The 16,716-nt window shown below is 57.6% G+C and overlaps 2 protein-coding genes across 2 annotated transcripts; both read right to left on the bottom strand.

The window, feature by feature from the left end:
• Positions 1-9,269: 9,269 nt before the first annotated feature.
• Positions 9,270-11,397, bottom strand: LOC309573894 (palmitoyltransferase ZDHHC13-like; the record flags this gene model as incomplete). The annotated part of the gene is made up of 4 exons (XM_082283144.1): positions 9,270-9,762; positions 10,223-10,345; positions 10,729-10,862; positions 11,377-11,397. The coding sequence occupies 4 exons, from the start codon at positions 11,395-11,397 to the stop codon at positions 9,681-9,683; spliced, it is 360 nt and encodes a 119-aa protein (XP_082139270.1). The 3' UTR covers positions 9,270-9,680.
• Positions 11,398-14,754: 3,357 nt separating this feature from the next.
• On the bottom strand, positions 14,755-16,107 carry LOC309574625 (serine/threonine-protein kinase pim-1-like; the record flags this gene model as incomplete). Its single annotated transcript, XM_082284406.1, has 3 exons — positions 14,755-14,858; positions 15,183-15,359; positions 15,762-16,107. 3 exons carry the CDS (start codon positions 16,105-16,107, stop codon positions 14,755-14,757), a joined length of 627 nt encoding a protein of 208 aa, XP_082140532.1.
• Between the last annotated feature and the right edge of the window lie 609 nt (positions 16,108-16,716).

Raw genomic sequence — 16,716 nt, forward strand, 5'->3', positions numbered from 1 at the left:
GCAGGCCTGATGCCGCCCTGTGGCTGCGCTGCCCCGTGCCTGGGATGCCCCAGTGCCCCCCCTCGGGCAGCCTCCCTGGTGCTTGGGCTTCCTCCCGCCCAGGGGATGCTTGGGGGGTGCCCCCGTGCCCGGCCCCACCTCCGGTGTTTGGCATCCCCGGGCCCGCCATGCTCCGGCTCGCACGCTGAGCCCACGCCCGCTCCCCCCGCCCTGCGCCGCCTCCCGCCCTCGGGGCCCCGGCCTTATCCCCGCCCGCCACGGCCCGCTCTGTCGCGGTGGCCCCGCTCACTCACCAGCTCGTACCACTGCAGGACGCTCTCCCGGGCCACGCGTTTGATGGCCACCTGCAAGGCCACGAGAGACGGGGCTGAGCTCAAGCCCTGCCCCGCCCCGCCCCGCCCCTGGCCCTCCTCCCGCGCCCCGCCGTCCCGGCCACCTACCGGGCTCCCGTCCGAGAGGCGGATGCCCGAGAAAACGGTGCCGAAGCCACCGCTGCCCAGCTGCGGGCCCAGCTGGTACAGCTCCTGCAGCTTCTTCTTTTGCCCTGCGACCGAGACCGAGCCATCAGCCTTGCGCCCAGGGCCCCCCCGGCCGAGTGCCCGCGAGTGAAGCGGGCCGAGCCAGCGCGGGCCACGTTGCTCTGACCTGCTTGCTGCTGCGCGCCGGGCAGCGGCCACCGCCTTGCAGCCGTCGGGCTGGCGAGCGGCAGAGCTGGGGCAGGGGAGCGCGCAGAGGCGGCTGCAGGAGCCGGAGGGCAGCGGGGCAGGGCGGCACCGTCGCTGTCCCCGGCGTCGTGGGCTGGACTCTGCTGTTGAGGACGGCCGGGGCTACAGCCCGAGGACTCGCACAGGGGGGTGTCAGGAGCAGCTGCAAACCAGCGAGGGGTTTTTTGAAGCCGTGGCATCAGAAGCACTGGAAGCAGCCAGGGACTCGGCTGCTCTCAAGGGCCCTGGCCTGGCCTGGGCATGCCCCTCAAGAGCCCTGGGAGAGCCTCAGACAGCTCCTCACAAGATCTCACCTGCTACCAAAAAGGCCTTCGTGGTAGTCGGTGGCCGTCTCGGAGCAGCTTCCTGGAGATGGAGGGACCTCCTGGGTGTCTTGAGGGTCGTTTCCGCCACCAGGCACGGGCTGTTGCCAGCTGGCACAGCCGGCACAGCGTCCTGGGAGCTGTGGGCCGGCAACTGCTGGCTCCAGCTCACTCGCTGCTCTGCCACCTGCTCCTGAGAAGGCTCCCCTGGATCGGGCTGGGCTCCCACTTGGACTCCTGGGCTTTCCGTGGCAACGTCAGTTGTCAGGGTTGCGCCCGTGTTGTCGAAGTCCCTGAGTCCAAGGGAGCTGGGAGACCTGTGCACAGGCTCTGCACCTTCTGCAGGCTGACAGGTCTCACTGAGCGTCTGCGGGGGATGGAGGCTGTCAGAGATAGCGGACGCTCCTGGCAGGATGGAGGATCTCTGACAGCCTGAGCTTCTTGCCTGGGTGGCGGGTCTCTGATGGTGTGCCGTCCTTGCAGGGCTTGAGGCTCTCCCAGGGATGGAGAATTTTGCTGGGAGCAGCCTCTTGAAGGGATGGAGGCTCCTGGAGGAGCTGGACGAGCCACAGCAGGGCAGGTGGCCTCGCTTCAGCAGCTCCTCCAGTTCTTTCCACAACGCCTGCCACATCCCAGAGTAGAGCGGCACCCATGTCCCATTGCGAGCCCAGAGCAGCAGCATCAGTTCCTGCAGCTCCTGGGCCACTGCCACGCAGGGGCCGCAGCTGCAGGGGCTGTGCAGGGGGCTCGCGGGAGCACGTGGCCGCTTGCCAGGGGTCGCCCGAGGCCTGGAGGACCTGGGAGCCGCAGGGGCTCCTCGCTTCCTCCGTGAGCCTCTGGGCTGCACCCCGGGGCGCTTGCGCCTCTTCGCTGTCCTTGTCTGCCGCCTCCGTGGTTGCCAGTGGCCAACGGCCCACCAGACAGCCACAGTGGCCAGCAGCAGGACAAGCACAATCACCGGGACAACACCGTCACACATGGCTCCGGCACGTCCCATCGCGACTGCACTGGCAGCTGCAGGTGCTGGCCCGTGTTACACAGCGACTGCGCGGTGATGTCACAGTGCTGTGGGCCAGGACAGCCGTGTGACATCCCAGCCCTGCCTCTCGCCAGCGCTCAGCCCCTTTGTGCCGTCACAGCCCTGGGCCCACCTCAGGGAGCAGCAGAACCAGCTCATGCCTAAGGATGCACATGGCCACAAAAAGCCTGGCAGTAAGACCAGGAGCTCAGCCTGCTGCAGCGAATCGTTCCCTGCAGCAAGTGGCACATCAGGAAGAGTGCTGCTGCCACCAGTGTCAAGCCCATGGCTCCCAGGACGCTGCAGCGGTACCAACTGGCAACACCCACTACTCTGTGCCTGAGAAGATCTTCCAGAGACAAAGGGAGTTGAAGTTCCTGTGTCTCTGGGGAGCTCTCCTGAGCTGGCTGTCGAGGGCAGGAAGAGTTTTGTGTAACAGCTCACCGACTTCTGCCTTGCCTCTGTTCTAAACAAGTCAGGATTTCCCAAGGAGCGCTCATGGTGCTCCCACTGCTCTGGTTTTGACGGGCATAGGGTTCCCTTTTTCCCACTTGCTGGCACACGCTGGGTTCAGCTTCACGATGGGAATGCTGTGGATCAAACAGGGGTGGTTTGGTTTCTGCTGAGCAGGGCTTGCCCTCTTCAAGGACTTTGCAGTGTCCCTTGGTACAGTGCATGTTTTCCACTGGGAAGGGAGGGAGGAGTATTGAAGACAGAGGCAAAGAATGCATTAAACACCTGTGCTGTGTCCCTGTCCCTGTTTGTGAGGTGACCATCTGTATTGGGTTGACCCTGAGTTGATGGACAGTCTTTAAGACCAATTACGCTTCTCACAATTTACATATTTAAACTGCACAGAAAGGCGGGACTTCCCCTTTGGTCGGAGCTCGCTTGCTGGGAGGTGGGGGTTCCGGAGCCTCCCGGCCCCGCCGGGCCGGGCCGGGCCGGGGCCACTGCCCCTTTCCCCCTTTCCCAACGCTGTGGCACGGACCCTGGGTGGCTGGGGGGGGGACTGCTTCAGAGCCACAGGCAGCTAAAACCAGCCATGGACTGCTCACAGCTAAAACCAGCCATGGAGTGCTCACAGCTAAAACCAGCCATGGAGTGCTCACAGCTAAACCCATCCAGCGCGGCTTCTGGGGACCGGCGGGTCCCTCTCCTCTCCATGCGGAGCCGGCGGAGTCAACGGGAGCCGGCAGAGCCTCCTGTCCGCAGCCAGCACACTTCGTGCTGAACTGAAGAAGACACCACGCAGCCAGCAGCACAGAGGGAGCGAGGCTTTCCCCACCGTAAAGGCCGAACAAGAACACCCTTCAGCATGGCGGCGTCAGAGTCAGAGAGAAAGAGAAGTGAGTCCCGTGGGACGGAGCTGGAAATGGCGGCGGGAGAAAAGAGGGCGGTGCCGCGATTCTGGCGCGCAGCTTAAAAGAAACCTTCTTGCATGCCGTGGTAAGAAACTGTAATACCACAAACTGTTTGTCTCTTTAATCCATTTGAAGAACATGGGGGGATGGAGTATCTTCGTGTGCCTGTGAAGATTGTGAAGAATGCCCGATGCCAGGCTATATAGTAGTAAGAGGCTGTTAGAGACTTGTGGCGAAGAAGAGCCTTTGTGTGCAGGCCAAAAGAACTTATCCTTAAAAAAGATGAATAACCCCATGTGATGGCCCATGTTTTGCAGTGTGAAGGAACTGTGAGATTTTTCATGGGAGAGATGTTCTACACACAGCAGATTGATTGTTTCCGGGCGGATCTGCTGTTAGTGGCAGTTTGGGAACCACGTGCAACTGAAGGAAAAACCCTTTTTTCCCTTAAGCATAAGAGAGAGACTTTTCAAGAACTGGAACGCTGACTAACATCCCATGTTCTGTTATCCCTTGTGTGAGCTAGGTAAAAGGAGAGAAGTGCTGGGGGGGGGGGATTTGCTTTAATTTTGTTTTGTTATTGTCTCTTTACTTTTAATTCTATTAGTAATAAAACTCTTTCATTGTACTGCAACTGTTTAAGGTTTGTGCCTGCTTTGCTTTTCTCCTAATTCTTATCTCACAGAAGGAAAATGAGTAAGTAATGAATATTTTGAACCAAAACCACTACATTTAATTGGTGTTTTCTGCCCGGTTTTCGAACTCAACCCGCTACACCATCCACATCCTGGAAGGGGACAATATTATTTCTACAATGTTTCTTTCCATGAATATATTTTAAAACACTCCTTTTATTGTGCCCCACATTTCTGGCCACCTTCCTCTCCAGCTGAGCTTTCACCGCACCAAAGTTCTCCCTACAGTGGCAAGGAACATCTCTGTGGAAGGAATGAGAAGGAGGCGTCTTTACAAACTATCTGTGGGCCTGATGGTAGATAAAGCCAGATACTGATAGGTGAAAGAAGCAAAGGGAGGAACCATAAACTCCACAGGAATTCCACTAATTGACACAGACTGTTACTCACCCAAGACTCTGCTAATCCCTGGATTTAGAGAAAAAGAACAGAGACACGAGGAAAAGAATGGGGGTGGGGGGGGTACACATTAGAAAGGGGGTTTGTATTAAGCCATTCGGGAAGTCTGTACCTCTCAAGTACCTCAGCCAGTGGGGAAAGAGAGAGGGAAATGCAACTGGGAAATTAGGAGAAAAAGGAAGCTGCGTCCTCTATCAACTTGAGAGATCCCGTGGGAAATGCCCATGACCTCTCCCTTTATTCGATTAAAGGAACAGGACTGCTCTGTCTCTTGATTGGACATAAACCTGTGGTGTTTGAGGACTCATTTTCCTGACATCCGTATTCTTCTTGTGACCTTGCTTCCACTGGGCACACAGCTTCCTTTTCCATCCTCTTTCCCAGAGAAGATGCCTTCTGCGTCGCCTGCTTGGCTTCCGACATTTGGGAATCGCCTGCTCCTGTGCCCTTAGGAGGTGATGTTTCAAAATTGACCAGCACTGATGGACCCCAGCACCTGCAAAAACATTGTCCCTGGAGACCCTGCTTACCAGTTCCCTGAGCAGTCTGAAGTCTGCTCTCCTCATGCCCCGAGCTGAGGTTTTGCTGGCCCTTTTCCTCTTGTCACAGGTTTGAAACTCGATTTATCTGTGGTCGCTGTGGCCAAGACGGCCGCCAGTCCCCACCTGGCTCAGGGCACGTGGGACTCAGACGGCGGCCTGGCTCCAGGGGGGCTGAGCTGGAGAGTCCTGGGCTGTGGGGGGCTTCCCCCTTTCCTGGGAGGAGACTCCCTGGGGAGGAAGAAGGGTCTGGCATGAGCCACAAGGCCCCTGGCCAAGGGACGGTAGCGGGGGACGTGTCCGTAGCGGATGCCGTCTGGGAGGAGCTGTGGCAAGGAGTGGGTGTGGGGCTGGGGGTGTCACAGAGCTCAGAGAGGGTGTTCCCGCAGCCCAGCAGGCAGAAAGCCCGTGGCTCACAGCAGGAGCCAAGTTCCAGGTCACCAGGAACAGCCCCCTCCCTCACCAGTGCTCCCAGCCTCCCACAAAGGTTCCTTATGCCCACGGGTGCTGCCAAGGTTCCCCATGGGAACAGGGCTGGACACCCTAAAAAGGGGGGTCAACACCCCAGGGCCAAAGCCAGCGCAGGGGGGAATGAGTGGGATGAGTGTGAGAGGACCACCTCTACCCCTCCCATCCCGCACCAGGGAGCAGGGACCTTCCCGGGACAGCTCCAGGAGGATCTTCAGGACCATCCTTGCCTGGGACAGGGCTGCCAAGGAGATCCAGGAGGGATCAGTGTCCAGCTCTGTGTCCTGGGACACCCTGCGCCCTGTTCCCCACAGCCCTGATTTTCACGAAGGAGCCACAGGAGCCTCCTGGCCATTGATGGATTTTTCTTTCAGGAATTCGCTGTGGAGCTCGTTTGTCTTTTTTTTCCTCTTTCTGAGCTCCTGTAAATACGGCATGGAGCCGGAAGGGGCGGGGCGGGGCGGGGCGGGGCGGAGAAGAGCCAGCCGGGGAAGTCTTGAGGGGTTCTGTGTCTCTGGCAGCCTGCTTTCCTCCTCTCCCTTCCGTGGAGGTGTGGGCTGGCAACGGAGCATCTTCCCCGGGTGGCCGCGGTGCCCCGGATCCCTGCCCTGAGGGGAGGGCCAACACTGGGCGTCTCTGGCCTGCCCCACGCAGCCAGGGTGTCCCACAGAGCCCCTCCCAAGGCCTGCTCTTGGCCGCCAGGGGCCTAATTAGTGAGGTATTAAGGAGGGAGGAGCTAAGGGCGCTAATTAGGGAGGGGAGGGCGGGGAGCCGTTCCCAGCCGAGGGGGCGTGGCCAGGACGATGGGCGTGGCCAGGGCCTCGGCGGCGCCGAGGGGGCGTGGTCGGAGCGGGGGCGGGGCCAGCGCTGAGGGGAAAAAGGGCGGGAAAAGGCTGGGTGCTGCTGAGGGGAAGCGTCGGGAAGGAGGGGACGGAGGGGATATCGTTGGGAAAAAGGGAGACACAAGAGCTCTTGGGGGCCTGAAACCACTAACAGTGGTGGAGGGGAGCCCAACACGCTCCTCCTATGTATCCCTGTCCTTTACCCAGGGGAAGCCGTGGCTAAAATCCCGGAAAAACAGTGCTGTGGATCCAAGGAATCAGAAGCAGGATCTGTGTGGAGGGTGTCCCTCACGGGAGGCACAGGAATCGAGCTGCGCGAGGCTGGGGCAGGAGGGTCACGCCCAGCAGAGAAGGGGGACCCTCTGTCCATGCCAAGGCCCAGGGCAGCCCTATCCCGGGAAGCGCGCAGGGAGCGGACCCTTGAGCCGCTGCACGTTCGCGCTGCCCTCGCTCAGCCGGGAGCCCCCTCGTTGCCCAGGGGGAGCTGGTGGCAGTGGGGAGTGGGAGAGGGAAAGATCTGTCCTACACCTCCATGGCTGCGGCGCTGCCAAAGGTGAAGAGCGTCAGAGAACTGCCAAACAAGATCCTCCAGCAGGAAAGGCAGATGTTGGCAGCTCCAGGGAATTCCCTGAGGTCGGCAGTGGAGGAGCAGGATGAGGAAGATCTCCACGCTTGCGATACTTCTGGCAAGAGCCTCCATCCCTGCCAGAGCCTCAGTGAGGGCTTCCAGAGCACAGACGGAGGAAGGAAGGCCTTTGGACAGGTGCAAGGTATGAATGGTGCACGGTCCCCAGTCGTGGTGTGAGCAGAAACATTTCTTCCAAGCATCTCTGGCTTTTAGAATAGTTTCACTCTCAGGTTCGAATAGCGTGAGCCTGGACAGCCAATAGTCTAAATGTTCCGATGTCTGCTACCCAATACTAGACACGAACTCATGTCTCTCATGGCAACATCAGGCTTTTTCCCTAAGCCAAGTGCTGGAAGGGGAATTTCTTCTGCAAAACTACTGTGCTTCTGCTGCTTGTTCCATTTTAGAAAGTTTCCTCCGTCGCCCCTGCCTTGATTGAATAGTCCTTTCTCTTCTAACTAGAAGCTCCAGGTTCTCTTCTTACAAGTTGTCTTTGTTTTCTTTGCCCACAGACAGGAGTCCCTGCTCCCCCAGAGCCACGTCCATCTGCAGAACCTGCTTGTGGCTGAGGATGCAGATGGCCAGGAAAGGCCTGGAAGTAAACGCAGAGGTCAGGCCAGTGCCAGATGTCTGGGAGCTACTGGACAAGTGTCCCAGTAGCAAGAGTCTTGGAGCTACTAATTGTCAGCGCAGCGCTCCCGTGGCACTGTGGCTGTTCCAAGGAGGGAACACTCCGTGCTTTGCAGCAGACATGATCCACATGAAACCAAGGAGGTTCCTCCATCTTCAGGAAGCTCCCCTGACATGGCTTCTGACTTCCAGGAAAATGTTGACGGATGGCGGTCAGATCTTCTTAGGAGCATGTGTGTTAAATGGATTTGGATTTTCCCAGAGAACTGTCTGAGTGTTCCCACTGTTCTGGATTTGAGTGGGATTCCTTTCTTCCCAGCAACTGGCACAGCGCTGCCTTTGCATGCAGGATGGGAATGCTGTGGATCACAGGTGGATAGTTTGGTTGTTGCTAAGCAGGGCTTGCCCTCCTCAAGGACTCTGCAGGGTCCTAGAAGCCCCTGCATGTGCCATACTCTGCTGTCGAGGAGGTGCCAAAGAGCCTGGAGGGATCATGTCCAGGACAGCCGACCCAGACTGGCCAGAGGGATATTCCAGACCGCAGGATGTCCTGCTGAGTCTAACAACTGGGGAAGCTGGTCAGGAGAGGCTGAACCCTGGTGGGATTGACTGGGCATCAGGCAGAGGGTGCTGAGCACTTGTGGTGGGGATCACTGCTCTGACCTGGGCTTTGGTCCTCTGGCTCATTTCTCCCCTTCTTGTTCTTCTTCCTCCTTCTTCTTGTTTGTCTGCACCTCCCTGGTTTTCTTCTCCTCCTTCTTCTCCTTCCAGGTCTTATTCTCAGTCTTTTTATTTATCTTCTCTTCCTAATTTTTTTCCTCCTTTGTTTTTATTGCTCTTTTTTCCTTTTCTCTTTTCTCTTTTTCCGGAGCACTAAATCAGGATGTTGATGGAGGTCTCTGGTTCTGTTCCCAACAGGGCAGCCATTTGGCGCAGCCCATGAACGCGGCCTCGGAGTCCATGGAGGTGTAGGACAGGTCCTTGTTGTCCGCTTCTTTCCCTCTCCCCACTGCCACCAGCTCCCCCTGGGCAACGAGGGGGCTCCCGGCTGAGCGAGGGCAGCGCGAACGTGCAGCGGCTCAAGGATCCGCTCCCTGCGCGCTTCCCGGGATAGGGCTGCCCTGGGCCTTGGCATGGACAGAGGGTCTCCCTTCTCTGCTGGACGTGACCCTCCTGCCCCAGCCTCGCTCAGCTCGATTCCTGTGCCTCCCGTGAGGGACACCCTCCACACAGATCCTGCTTCTGATTCCTTGGATCCACAGCACCGTTTTTCCGGGATTTTAGCCACGGCTTCCCCTGGGTAAGGGGCTGGGCTATGCAGGGGGGAGTGTGCTGGGCTTTCTCAGGACAGCGTTAATGGTTTCAGGCCCCCAAGAGCTCTTGTGTCTCCCTTTTCCCCACCAATATCCCTCTGTCCCCTCCTTCCCGACATTTGCTGCCATCACTTCATCCCCCGTCCCTGCCGCTCCTTCCTCCGCAGCGGGGTCTCCTCACGCTCTTTCCCTGCCCCAGCACGGGGGGCTGAGCCCACTGGAGCTTGTCCAACTGTCCTAGAGTCCCTTTTGGCATCTGCATGTCCCTGCACAGCTCCTTTGGATGCTGCCTTCCCCTGGGAAGGTGTCCTTGTTTATAACGAGGCGTGAAATGAAACTATAGAGATGATTTTAAAAATTGATATTTTATTGAAAGCATTGCCCTTAGAGTTCTCCTAGAGACCGCACAAAAAACAGTTTTCTCTCAGATTCTCATGGCTTTTTCAGCAAATCATATTCAATATATACCTTAATGATTGAGCCTAGGGCAAAGTGTTCATTTAGAATACAGAGGTTATTCTACAGTAATTTCTCCTCTGAGCAGTCAGCCAAGTCTCTGACTCTGGCAAAAGACTGATGGTCCAGAAGGAAGCACTCATCTTCCAATGGGAGAATTTGCACTCGGACAAGTTTTCCCAGAAGAATTATTTCAGCATATGTTTTCTGCAGCCAAGCACTGCTTTGTTCTGCGGATCTCAGGAAACGCTACCACAGCTGTCAATACCGACAGATTTGCAAGTAGCGGTTGCAAGCAGCATTACCTAATGGCCCAGTGCAGGGGCGTAGAATTCAAATCTCCACCGAGCTGATCCACTACCGCACCTTTGGAAATGTAGTAGCTGTGTAATAGCAACACAGGAAGGTCAGGAACAGGCACAATAAAATAGCAAAACATGATACGAATGGTAACACAGCTAAAGGAGTAAATGACTCCTAATAAAAAATTCACTAGAGAAGCAAACGGACAGAAGTGCTTTTGCAGTAAATGACACTGTTTCAAGAAAATGCTGAAGAAACAATACAGTCTTTAGCAAGGTACTTCTAAGATCAGCTTTCACCTTTGTTAAAAAAACCCACGAAAATAAAATTATTTCATGCAATACATGATTTCACATCTGAAGAAACCGCACTGTCTTTACATTCCAGTGACATCGACGCAAAGCTAAGCGCATCAAAATTTGAATTCTACCCTTTTCTTCTCAGGCACCGGCTTCCTTTTCCAGTACAAAAGCAACAAAGTGATTATAGGTAACAGTGGCAGAATACGCTCTGTTACTGTCACAGGGACTCCCGGCTTACTTCACCAGCTCCTGTCTGTTGTTTGTTGCTGCCCAGTGAAGAAGAGTCACATTTTCTTTGTCTGGTTGGCAAACATCGTATCCTGCTTCTACCAATTCTTTGCATCGCTCTAGCATTCCATACCTTAAACGAGGGGAAAAAAAAAAAAAAAAATCAATTTACTTATCATCTCTTCAGTATTCTCCAGTCTGGAAACAGTTGCATCCTAGAGGAAAAACACATATGAGAAAGATCACCCAGCAGCTCCTACTTGAGCAAATTCCACATTGCATTCAATGGAAGGCTTGTAAAAAGAATGAGGCTGTGCCTTGATGAGAAGTTTCTATTTAAAGAAAGCTGCTTGGAATGCTTTTATTCACAATAGCAACTGTAAGTGACTTCTCTTCTTCCACTACTGGGAGAAAACGAAACTATAAACGTTTCCTTTGTAAAATATCCAGCCTGGCTCACATTTGAGGACACTCCCATCCATTGCAACACTTTGCACCCTCAGAATATGTACTTACTGTGTAGCCTTGACAATATCACAGCTGCTGGGGTCTTCAGCAACGGGATATGGGCCTGGGAGACCTTGCTCTCCACGGGCGCTCTGCCTGTTGTGCATATGGGGTCGATGAGGCCCGTGGCAATGGCTTGTACACTGTCAGTTAACAAAACAATTATTAACCGCTGGTATTTATCGGCTGCACACCACACACACCGCCCTCTTTACCAGAAGCACTCACTGTGTGTGTCAGCTTCTGTCAATACAAACGAAGAGGTTAATTCAAAGCACGGGTAAAACCACCTGGCAAGAGACCAATCCTTCTATTCAGCAGCCTGCAGAGCTGGTTCCCGACACAGCAGCCTCAGCCACAACAGCGCTGCCACACCAGAACCAACAGCTACGGCCTTGCGGAGGGTTTTAAACGCACTTGGGAGCCGCAGTGCCGCCCGTGCAGCCTGAAAGCCCATGCGAGGCAACAGACGAGGCACACGCAGGGCAGGACACGGACGGCTCTTGCCCGGCAGCGCCCGCCAGACCCCGGCGGCACCGCGGCCCGGCCCTCGCCGCCTGCCAGGGGCCCGCGGCCGCGCTCCGCACCCCCGGCCCGGGCAGCGCCGGGTCCCAGCCCCGCTCCAGCCCCGGCACTGCCCGCGGGCTCCCCGCTCACCGCCGGGCCGCTGCCCGCCATCCCCGCGGCCCCGCAGCTTCCTGCTCCCGCTTCCTGGGCACGCCTGCGGGGCGGGGCCGGGCACTCACGGCCCGGGCGGGGCGGGACCGGGGAAGCCCAGGGGAGCCATTCCTGAGCTGCCCCGGCCGCTGCGGAGCCGCTTGGGCGGGTAGATCGGCGGCTGCCAGGCTTGTTGAGCTGTGCCTGAAATGGCTCCTTCCCTTTTACCGAGGCAGCCACAGCGAAAAACTCTCTCGTTTTCGCACAGGATCCCCCCGGCTTGTGTCAGACAAGGACCCTTTTCTGCTGGCGAAGTTTTCGGGGGGTTGTGCCTCTGCAGCTGGAAGCGGTCCCTTGGTGAAGGCTCTGGAGCACAAGTCTGATGAGGAGCGGCTGAGGGAGCTGGGGGGGCTCAGCCTGGAGAAAAGGAGGTACAAGGGGGACCTCCTGGCTCTCCACAATTCCCTGCAAGGAGTAGTAGTGCCACCTCCCTGCTGGCACGGTTGCCACAGGAGTTCAAGGCCATTTGGGAGCGTTTCCACCCGTGGCCGAGCCCCAGTGTCCCCTCATAATGAGCGCAGGGTGAGGGAGGAGCTGCCATTTTAGGGCAGTCTGTGAGGGGCAAGTGGTCACCCCGCGAAGAAATGGGGATAACCTGGGAAAACACCCACAGGTGTCAAACACCCACAAGCTTCCCAGGTGAGGTGGGACCCTGGCAGCCCCCAGAGCGATGCCAGCTCCTCTGGCCTGAGGACAAACCCCGGCATGGGGTGACCGGAGACCGCCAGCTCTCGATGGCTCTGGGCCTGGGCAGAGCAGGGAAGGGCCTGAGGTGTCCCAGGGCTGTGGAGGACATGGGGGCCTCCTGCTCCTGGAGGAAACGTGCCATGGCTCTTGGAGAATTGGAAGTCATCACTCACAGGCCATCAGAAAAGGGGTAATTATCACCCCCAGCTCAGCCCCCAGACCAGGGCTGACACACAGGACTCTCGCCATCCCCTCACAGCGGGGTCCTGGCTGGAAGGATCACAGCTCAGGTCAGGCCTTCAGGTAGAGGCTTGGAGAGCCATTCAAGGCACAAGAGGGTCAGCAGCCCAAATAAAAGGGAAGAAAATTGAAAGAGCAGGCACATTTATGAATCGTGCCAAAACCGGGCCAGGAGACACTTCAGAGACAGAGTCAGAGAAGTGGGTATTTGCTTTATTCCGCACGCCGGGTGTGTGGGGATCGCTCCTCCAAACACGCACACCGGTGCTCCCTACAACACAGTATTATGGGTTAAATTATGAATATTCATCACATTCCTTGGGACAGGCATGGTTGTACAAATGATTTCTCGGGAGTCATTAATATCATTAGCATACGGGTCCCGCATGCGCTGTGTGTCCTGGTGGTCGCGCTGAGGAAGGCCTCTCCTCTTCCTCGGGGGTCTTTCTGACGAAGACCACTAGTCCTCCTCACAGTGCACTTTTCAGCTTTCTCCCTGGGCATGCGTAGTCCTTTGAGGAATGATTCAGCGGGCTCTGAGATAATCCTTGTGCCCTCAATCTTGACAAGATTAGGGCGACTTCGGTTTCTTAGGTTTTGTAATTAACATCTGCTGTCTGAACTAACATTTGCTGTCTCCCAATAGTTAACTTGTGCTTACATGAGTTAGCTATTGACTGCCCCTTCCTCATTTATGAAAAAGGATGGTTTTTTCCCAAAGCCTGTATTGGTAGGTCAGGGCAGTAGACAGAAGGTGGCGCAGGTTAGCAGCTGGCACCTGCCCACAGGGCCAGGGAAGGCACCTGGGTGCTTTCCTGTGGCTAGACTGGTTACTGCACTTTCCATCTCCATCTCGTGGCCTTGCAGGTGGCCATCAAACGCGTGGCCCGGGAGAGCGTCCTGCAGTGGTACGAGCTGGTGAGTGAGCGGGGCCACCGCGACAGAGCGGGCCGTGGCGGGCGGGGATAAGGCCGGGGCCCCGAGGGCGGGAGGCGGCGCAGGGCGGGGGGAGCGGGCGTGGGCTCAGCGTGCGAGCCGGAGCATGGCGGGCCCGGGGATGCCAAACACCGGAGGTGGGGCCATCATTTGTTTTGAGGGTAGAGAAAGATTACTTGGGGGCTACAATGAGCCCAGCACCATGGGAGCAACTCCAGCATCTCAACATTTCCCATGGGCTCCATGCCCATGGCTTACGAGGCTGCAGACCCAGCTGGTCAAAGGCCCAGCCCTGCCTCCCATTTCAGTGGAGGAAAGAGGAAGAATTTTGTCAGGGCTCAACCTGAAATGACCTTTTGCCATTTCTGATTCTTCTCCCAGCATTGGAGAGGAGCAGCATCTCTGTGCCTGCCACCCGCTGGCCCTTGGAATGCACACACGAGCCCAGCTATCACTTCAGGTGAACCCAAGTGGCCGCGTCAGTTTGACAGGGCGGCTGTTGTTTCACTGTTGCATTTCTTGGCTTGTTACAGCCCCTCCTGCCTGTACTACAGCCTGTGCTTGAAGACACAAAACTGCCATGATGCCTGGAGGAAAGGCATCAAAAGCTTGACAAAGGCTGAAGGGAACACTCTGATTACCCCTTTTCCCAAGAGGGTTCTTTAGCTGAAGTTGCTAACCAGGACCAGCCTTGACACCCCCGCATGGCTTTGTGGTGCTTTTATTTCTCGTGTGAGGAACGAGACAACTCTTAGAAAAATTAAAATAATTTATTAAAAACAGAAAAATTGAAAAATTACAAAAATTAGAAAACTATAAAAATTTGGGGTCCTAGTGGCTCAGGAGGTATGCCCCAGGAGCGCAGGGATTAGAGATCTTCAGGCTTAGACAGCACTGGACCTCTGGTGGAAGAACTTGCAGTGCTGGGCTGACTTTTAGCTAATCCAAAAGTCAAGGAAAAACTATTAAAAGCTCCTTAATAGGAGTAAGGCTTTAACACCCAGCACTGGCGTCCACTACATCTAATCTGCAGTGATCTCTGCGCTTGCTCTGAAGCGTGCCTTAAAAAAATATTAACATACATCTCATACATCTTAAAACATTTGTAGAAGTATACAATGAACATGGGAAAAATAACTCTTATCGTGTACAAGTGGCTTACAGTTTGAAAAGGGGTTTTAACTGGGAAACTTTTAACTGGGGGATTTTTAACTGGGAATGGTGCAAATAAACTGCTTTGAACCATTTAGAACACTAATAACAGAACTTGATTTCTGTACCCGGGCTGATGGGTTAATTTTAACATTCAATTAAAACATATTTAACTCAAAATTAACTAATTAAAGCACTTAACATGCAAAGACCAAGCTAATTAGGGATTTCAGGTATGACACTCGAGTCCTCAGTCCTGCGTGGGACTCGGTCACCGGGCGCTGCAGAGGCTCCGGCAAGGCATCAAAGACGCCTGCCCCGCACCCAAGGGTGGCGCAAGATCTCCTCCAGCGCTGGCCTGTCCGCGGGGTGCTTGGACAAACACCAGCGGATCAGATGTTGGCACTCTGGGGAGAGAAGCCAGAAAGCGCCCGTCACTTGCAGAAGGCTCCTGCCCAGCTGCTCCCGGCGCCCGCAGGGCCCGGGCCGTGCTGCGTGTGCTCAGAGCTGTGCCGGCCTCCCGGCTGACTCTGCCCTTTGCGGGACAGCGGCACGGCAGGACACGCGCCACCTCCTTCAGCCGAGCGGGCCACGCCGACCCCGTGGTCACGGGCCGCCGCCTGCGGCCAGCCCTTGAGGGCAGATCGACCTCCCGCGCAGCTGCGTGAGGGCCACGCTGGGCTGCGCGGTGCCATCTGCCAAAGCCTGCCTTCTTGAGGCCAGACACCAACCTGGAGAGACCTGCTGCCAGAAGAAGAGCTGCCCCGACACGATGGCACGGTCCTCCTGGAAGGGCATGTTCCCGCAGACCATGACGTACAGCAGCACGCCCAGGGACCAGATGGTCGCCGAATGGCCGTGGTAGCAGCCAAGGCAGATCCACTCGGGCGGGCTGTACATGTGTGTTCCTAGGGGACACAGGCGGCGCTGTCCAGGCGCAGGCTGCTGCCTTCCAGAGCCTGGTGCCAGCCTCCTGGCGGAAGCAGGGGCTGCGCCGGTGGCCACAACTTCCCCCCGGGGCCGCCCGGCGTCCCCCAGCCAATTGGCCAAAGCCAGGAAACCATTCTGCGAGGCAAACAAGGCCAGCGGAGCAGCCCAAGCCCTTGCGGGCCTGCCAAGCCGAGCGGCCGGGGCCTGGCTTTGGCAGCCCCCCTCTGTGGGCAGGGCCGGCAGCCGGCTCCTGGGGCACAGCATCTGGCCCGTGCCAAAGGGCAGCCGGCAGCCGGCTGAATGCCGCACCCCGCAGCCCAGGAGGGAACGGGGCCGTGCAGTGCCGGGCACTGGGAGCGGGGCCCGGCCTGTGGGCTCACCGGCAAATCGCGTGAAGGCCTGCTCCTGGAGGAAGGTGCCGCAGCCGAAGTCGATGAGCTTCAGGTCGCCACTCTCCGGGTCCACGAGGAGGTTCTCCGGCTTGATGTCCCGGTGCAGGACGCCGCAGGCGGTGCAGTGCCGCACGGCCTCCAGCACCTGGCAGAAAAGCCAGCGCGCCATCTCCTCGCACAGGAACCCCTGCTCCAGCAGGAAGGCCAGGAGATCCTGCGATGACTCCGGACGCTCCATCACCAGCAGGAAGCTGTCAGGCAGCTCAAACCAGTCGAGGAGCTGGATGATGTTGTGGCAGCCAGAGCCCACCTTCTCCATGAGCACAATCTCCATGGGAACACGGGTGCCGTCGGGCTGTGAGGAGGAGACAGTGCCTGCAGCAGGCCTGATGCCGCCCTGTGGCTGCGCTGCCCCGTGCCTGGGATGCCCCAGTGCCCCCCCTCGGGCAGCCTCCCTGGTGCTTGGGCTTCCTCCCGCCCAGGGGATGCTTGGGGGGTGCCCCCCTGCCCGGCCCCACCTCCGGTGTTTGGCATCCCCGGGCCCGCCATGCTCCGGCTCGCACGCTGAGCCCACGCCCGCTCCCCCCGCCCTGCGCCGCCTCCCGCCCTCGGGGCCCCGGCCTTATCCCCGCCCGCCACGGCCCGCTCTGTCGCGGTGGCCCCGCTCACTCACCAGCTCGTACCACTGCAGGACGCTCTCCCGGGCCACGCGTTTGATGGCCACCTGCAAGGCCACGAGAGACGGGGCTGAGCTCAAGCCCTGCCCCGCCCCGCCCCGCCCCTGGCCCTCCTCCCGCGCCCCGCCGTCCCGGCCACCTACCGGGCTCCCGTCCGAGAGGCGGATGCCCGAGAAAACGGTGCCGAAGCCACCGCTGCCCAGCTGCGGGCCCAGCTGGTACAGCTCCTGCAGCTTCTTCATTTGCCCTGCGACCGAGGCCGAGCC

This window comes from Coloeus monedula, assembly GCF_965178545.1.
Source record: "Coloeus monedula genome assembly, chromosome: 6".
Classification (NCBI taxonomy): Eukaryota; Metazoa; Chordata; class Aves; order Passeriformes; family Corvidae; genus Coloeus; species Coloeus monedula.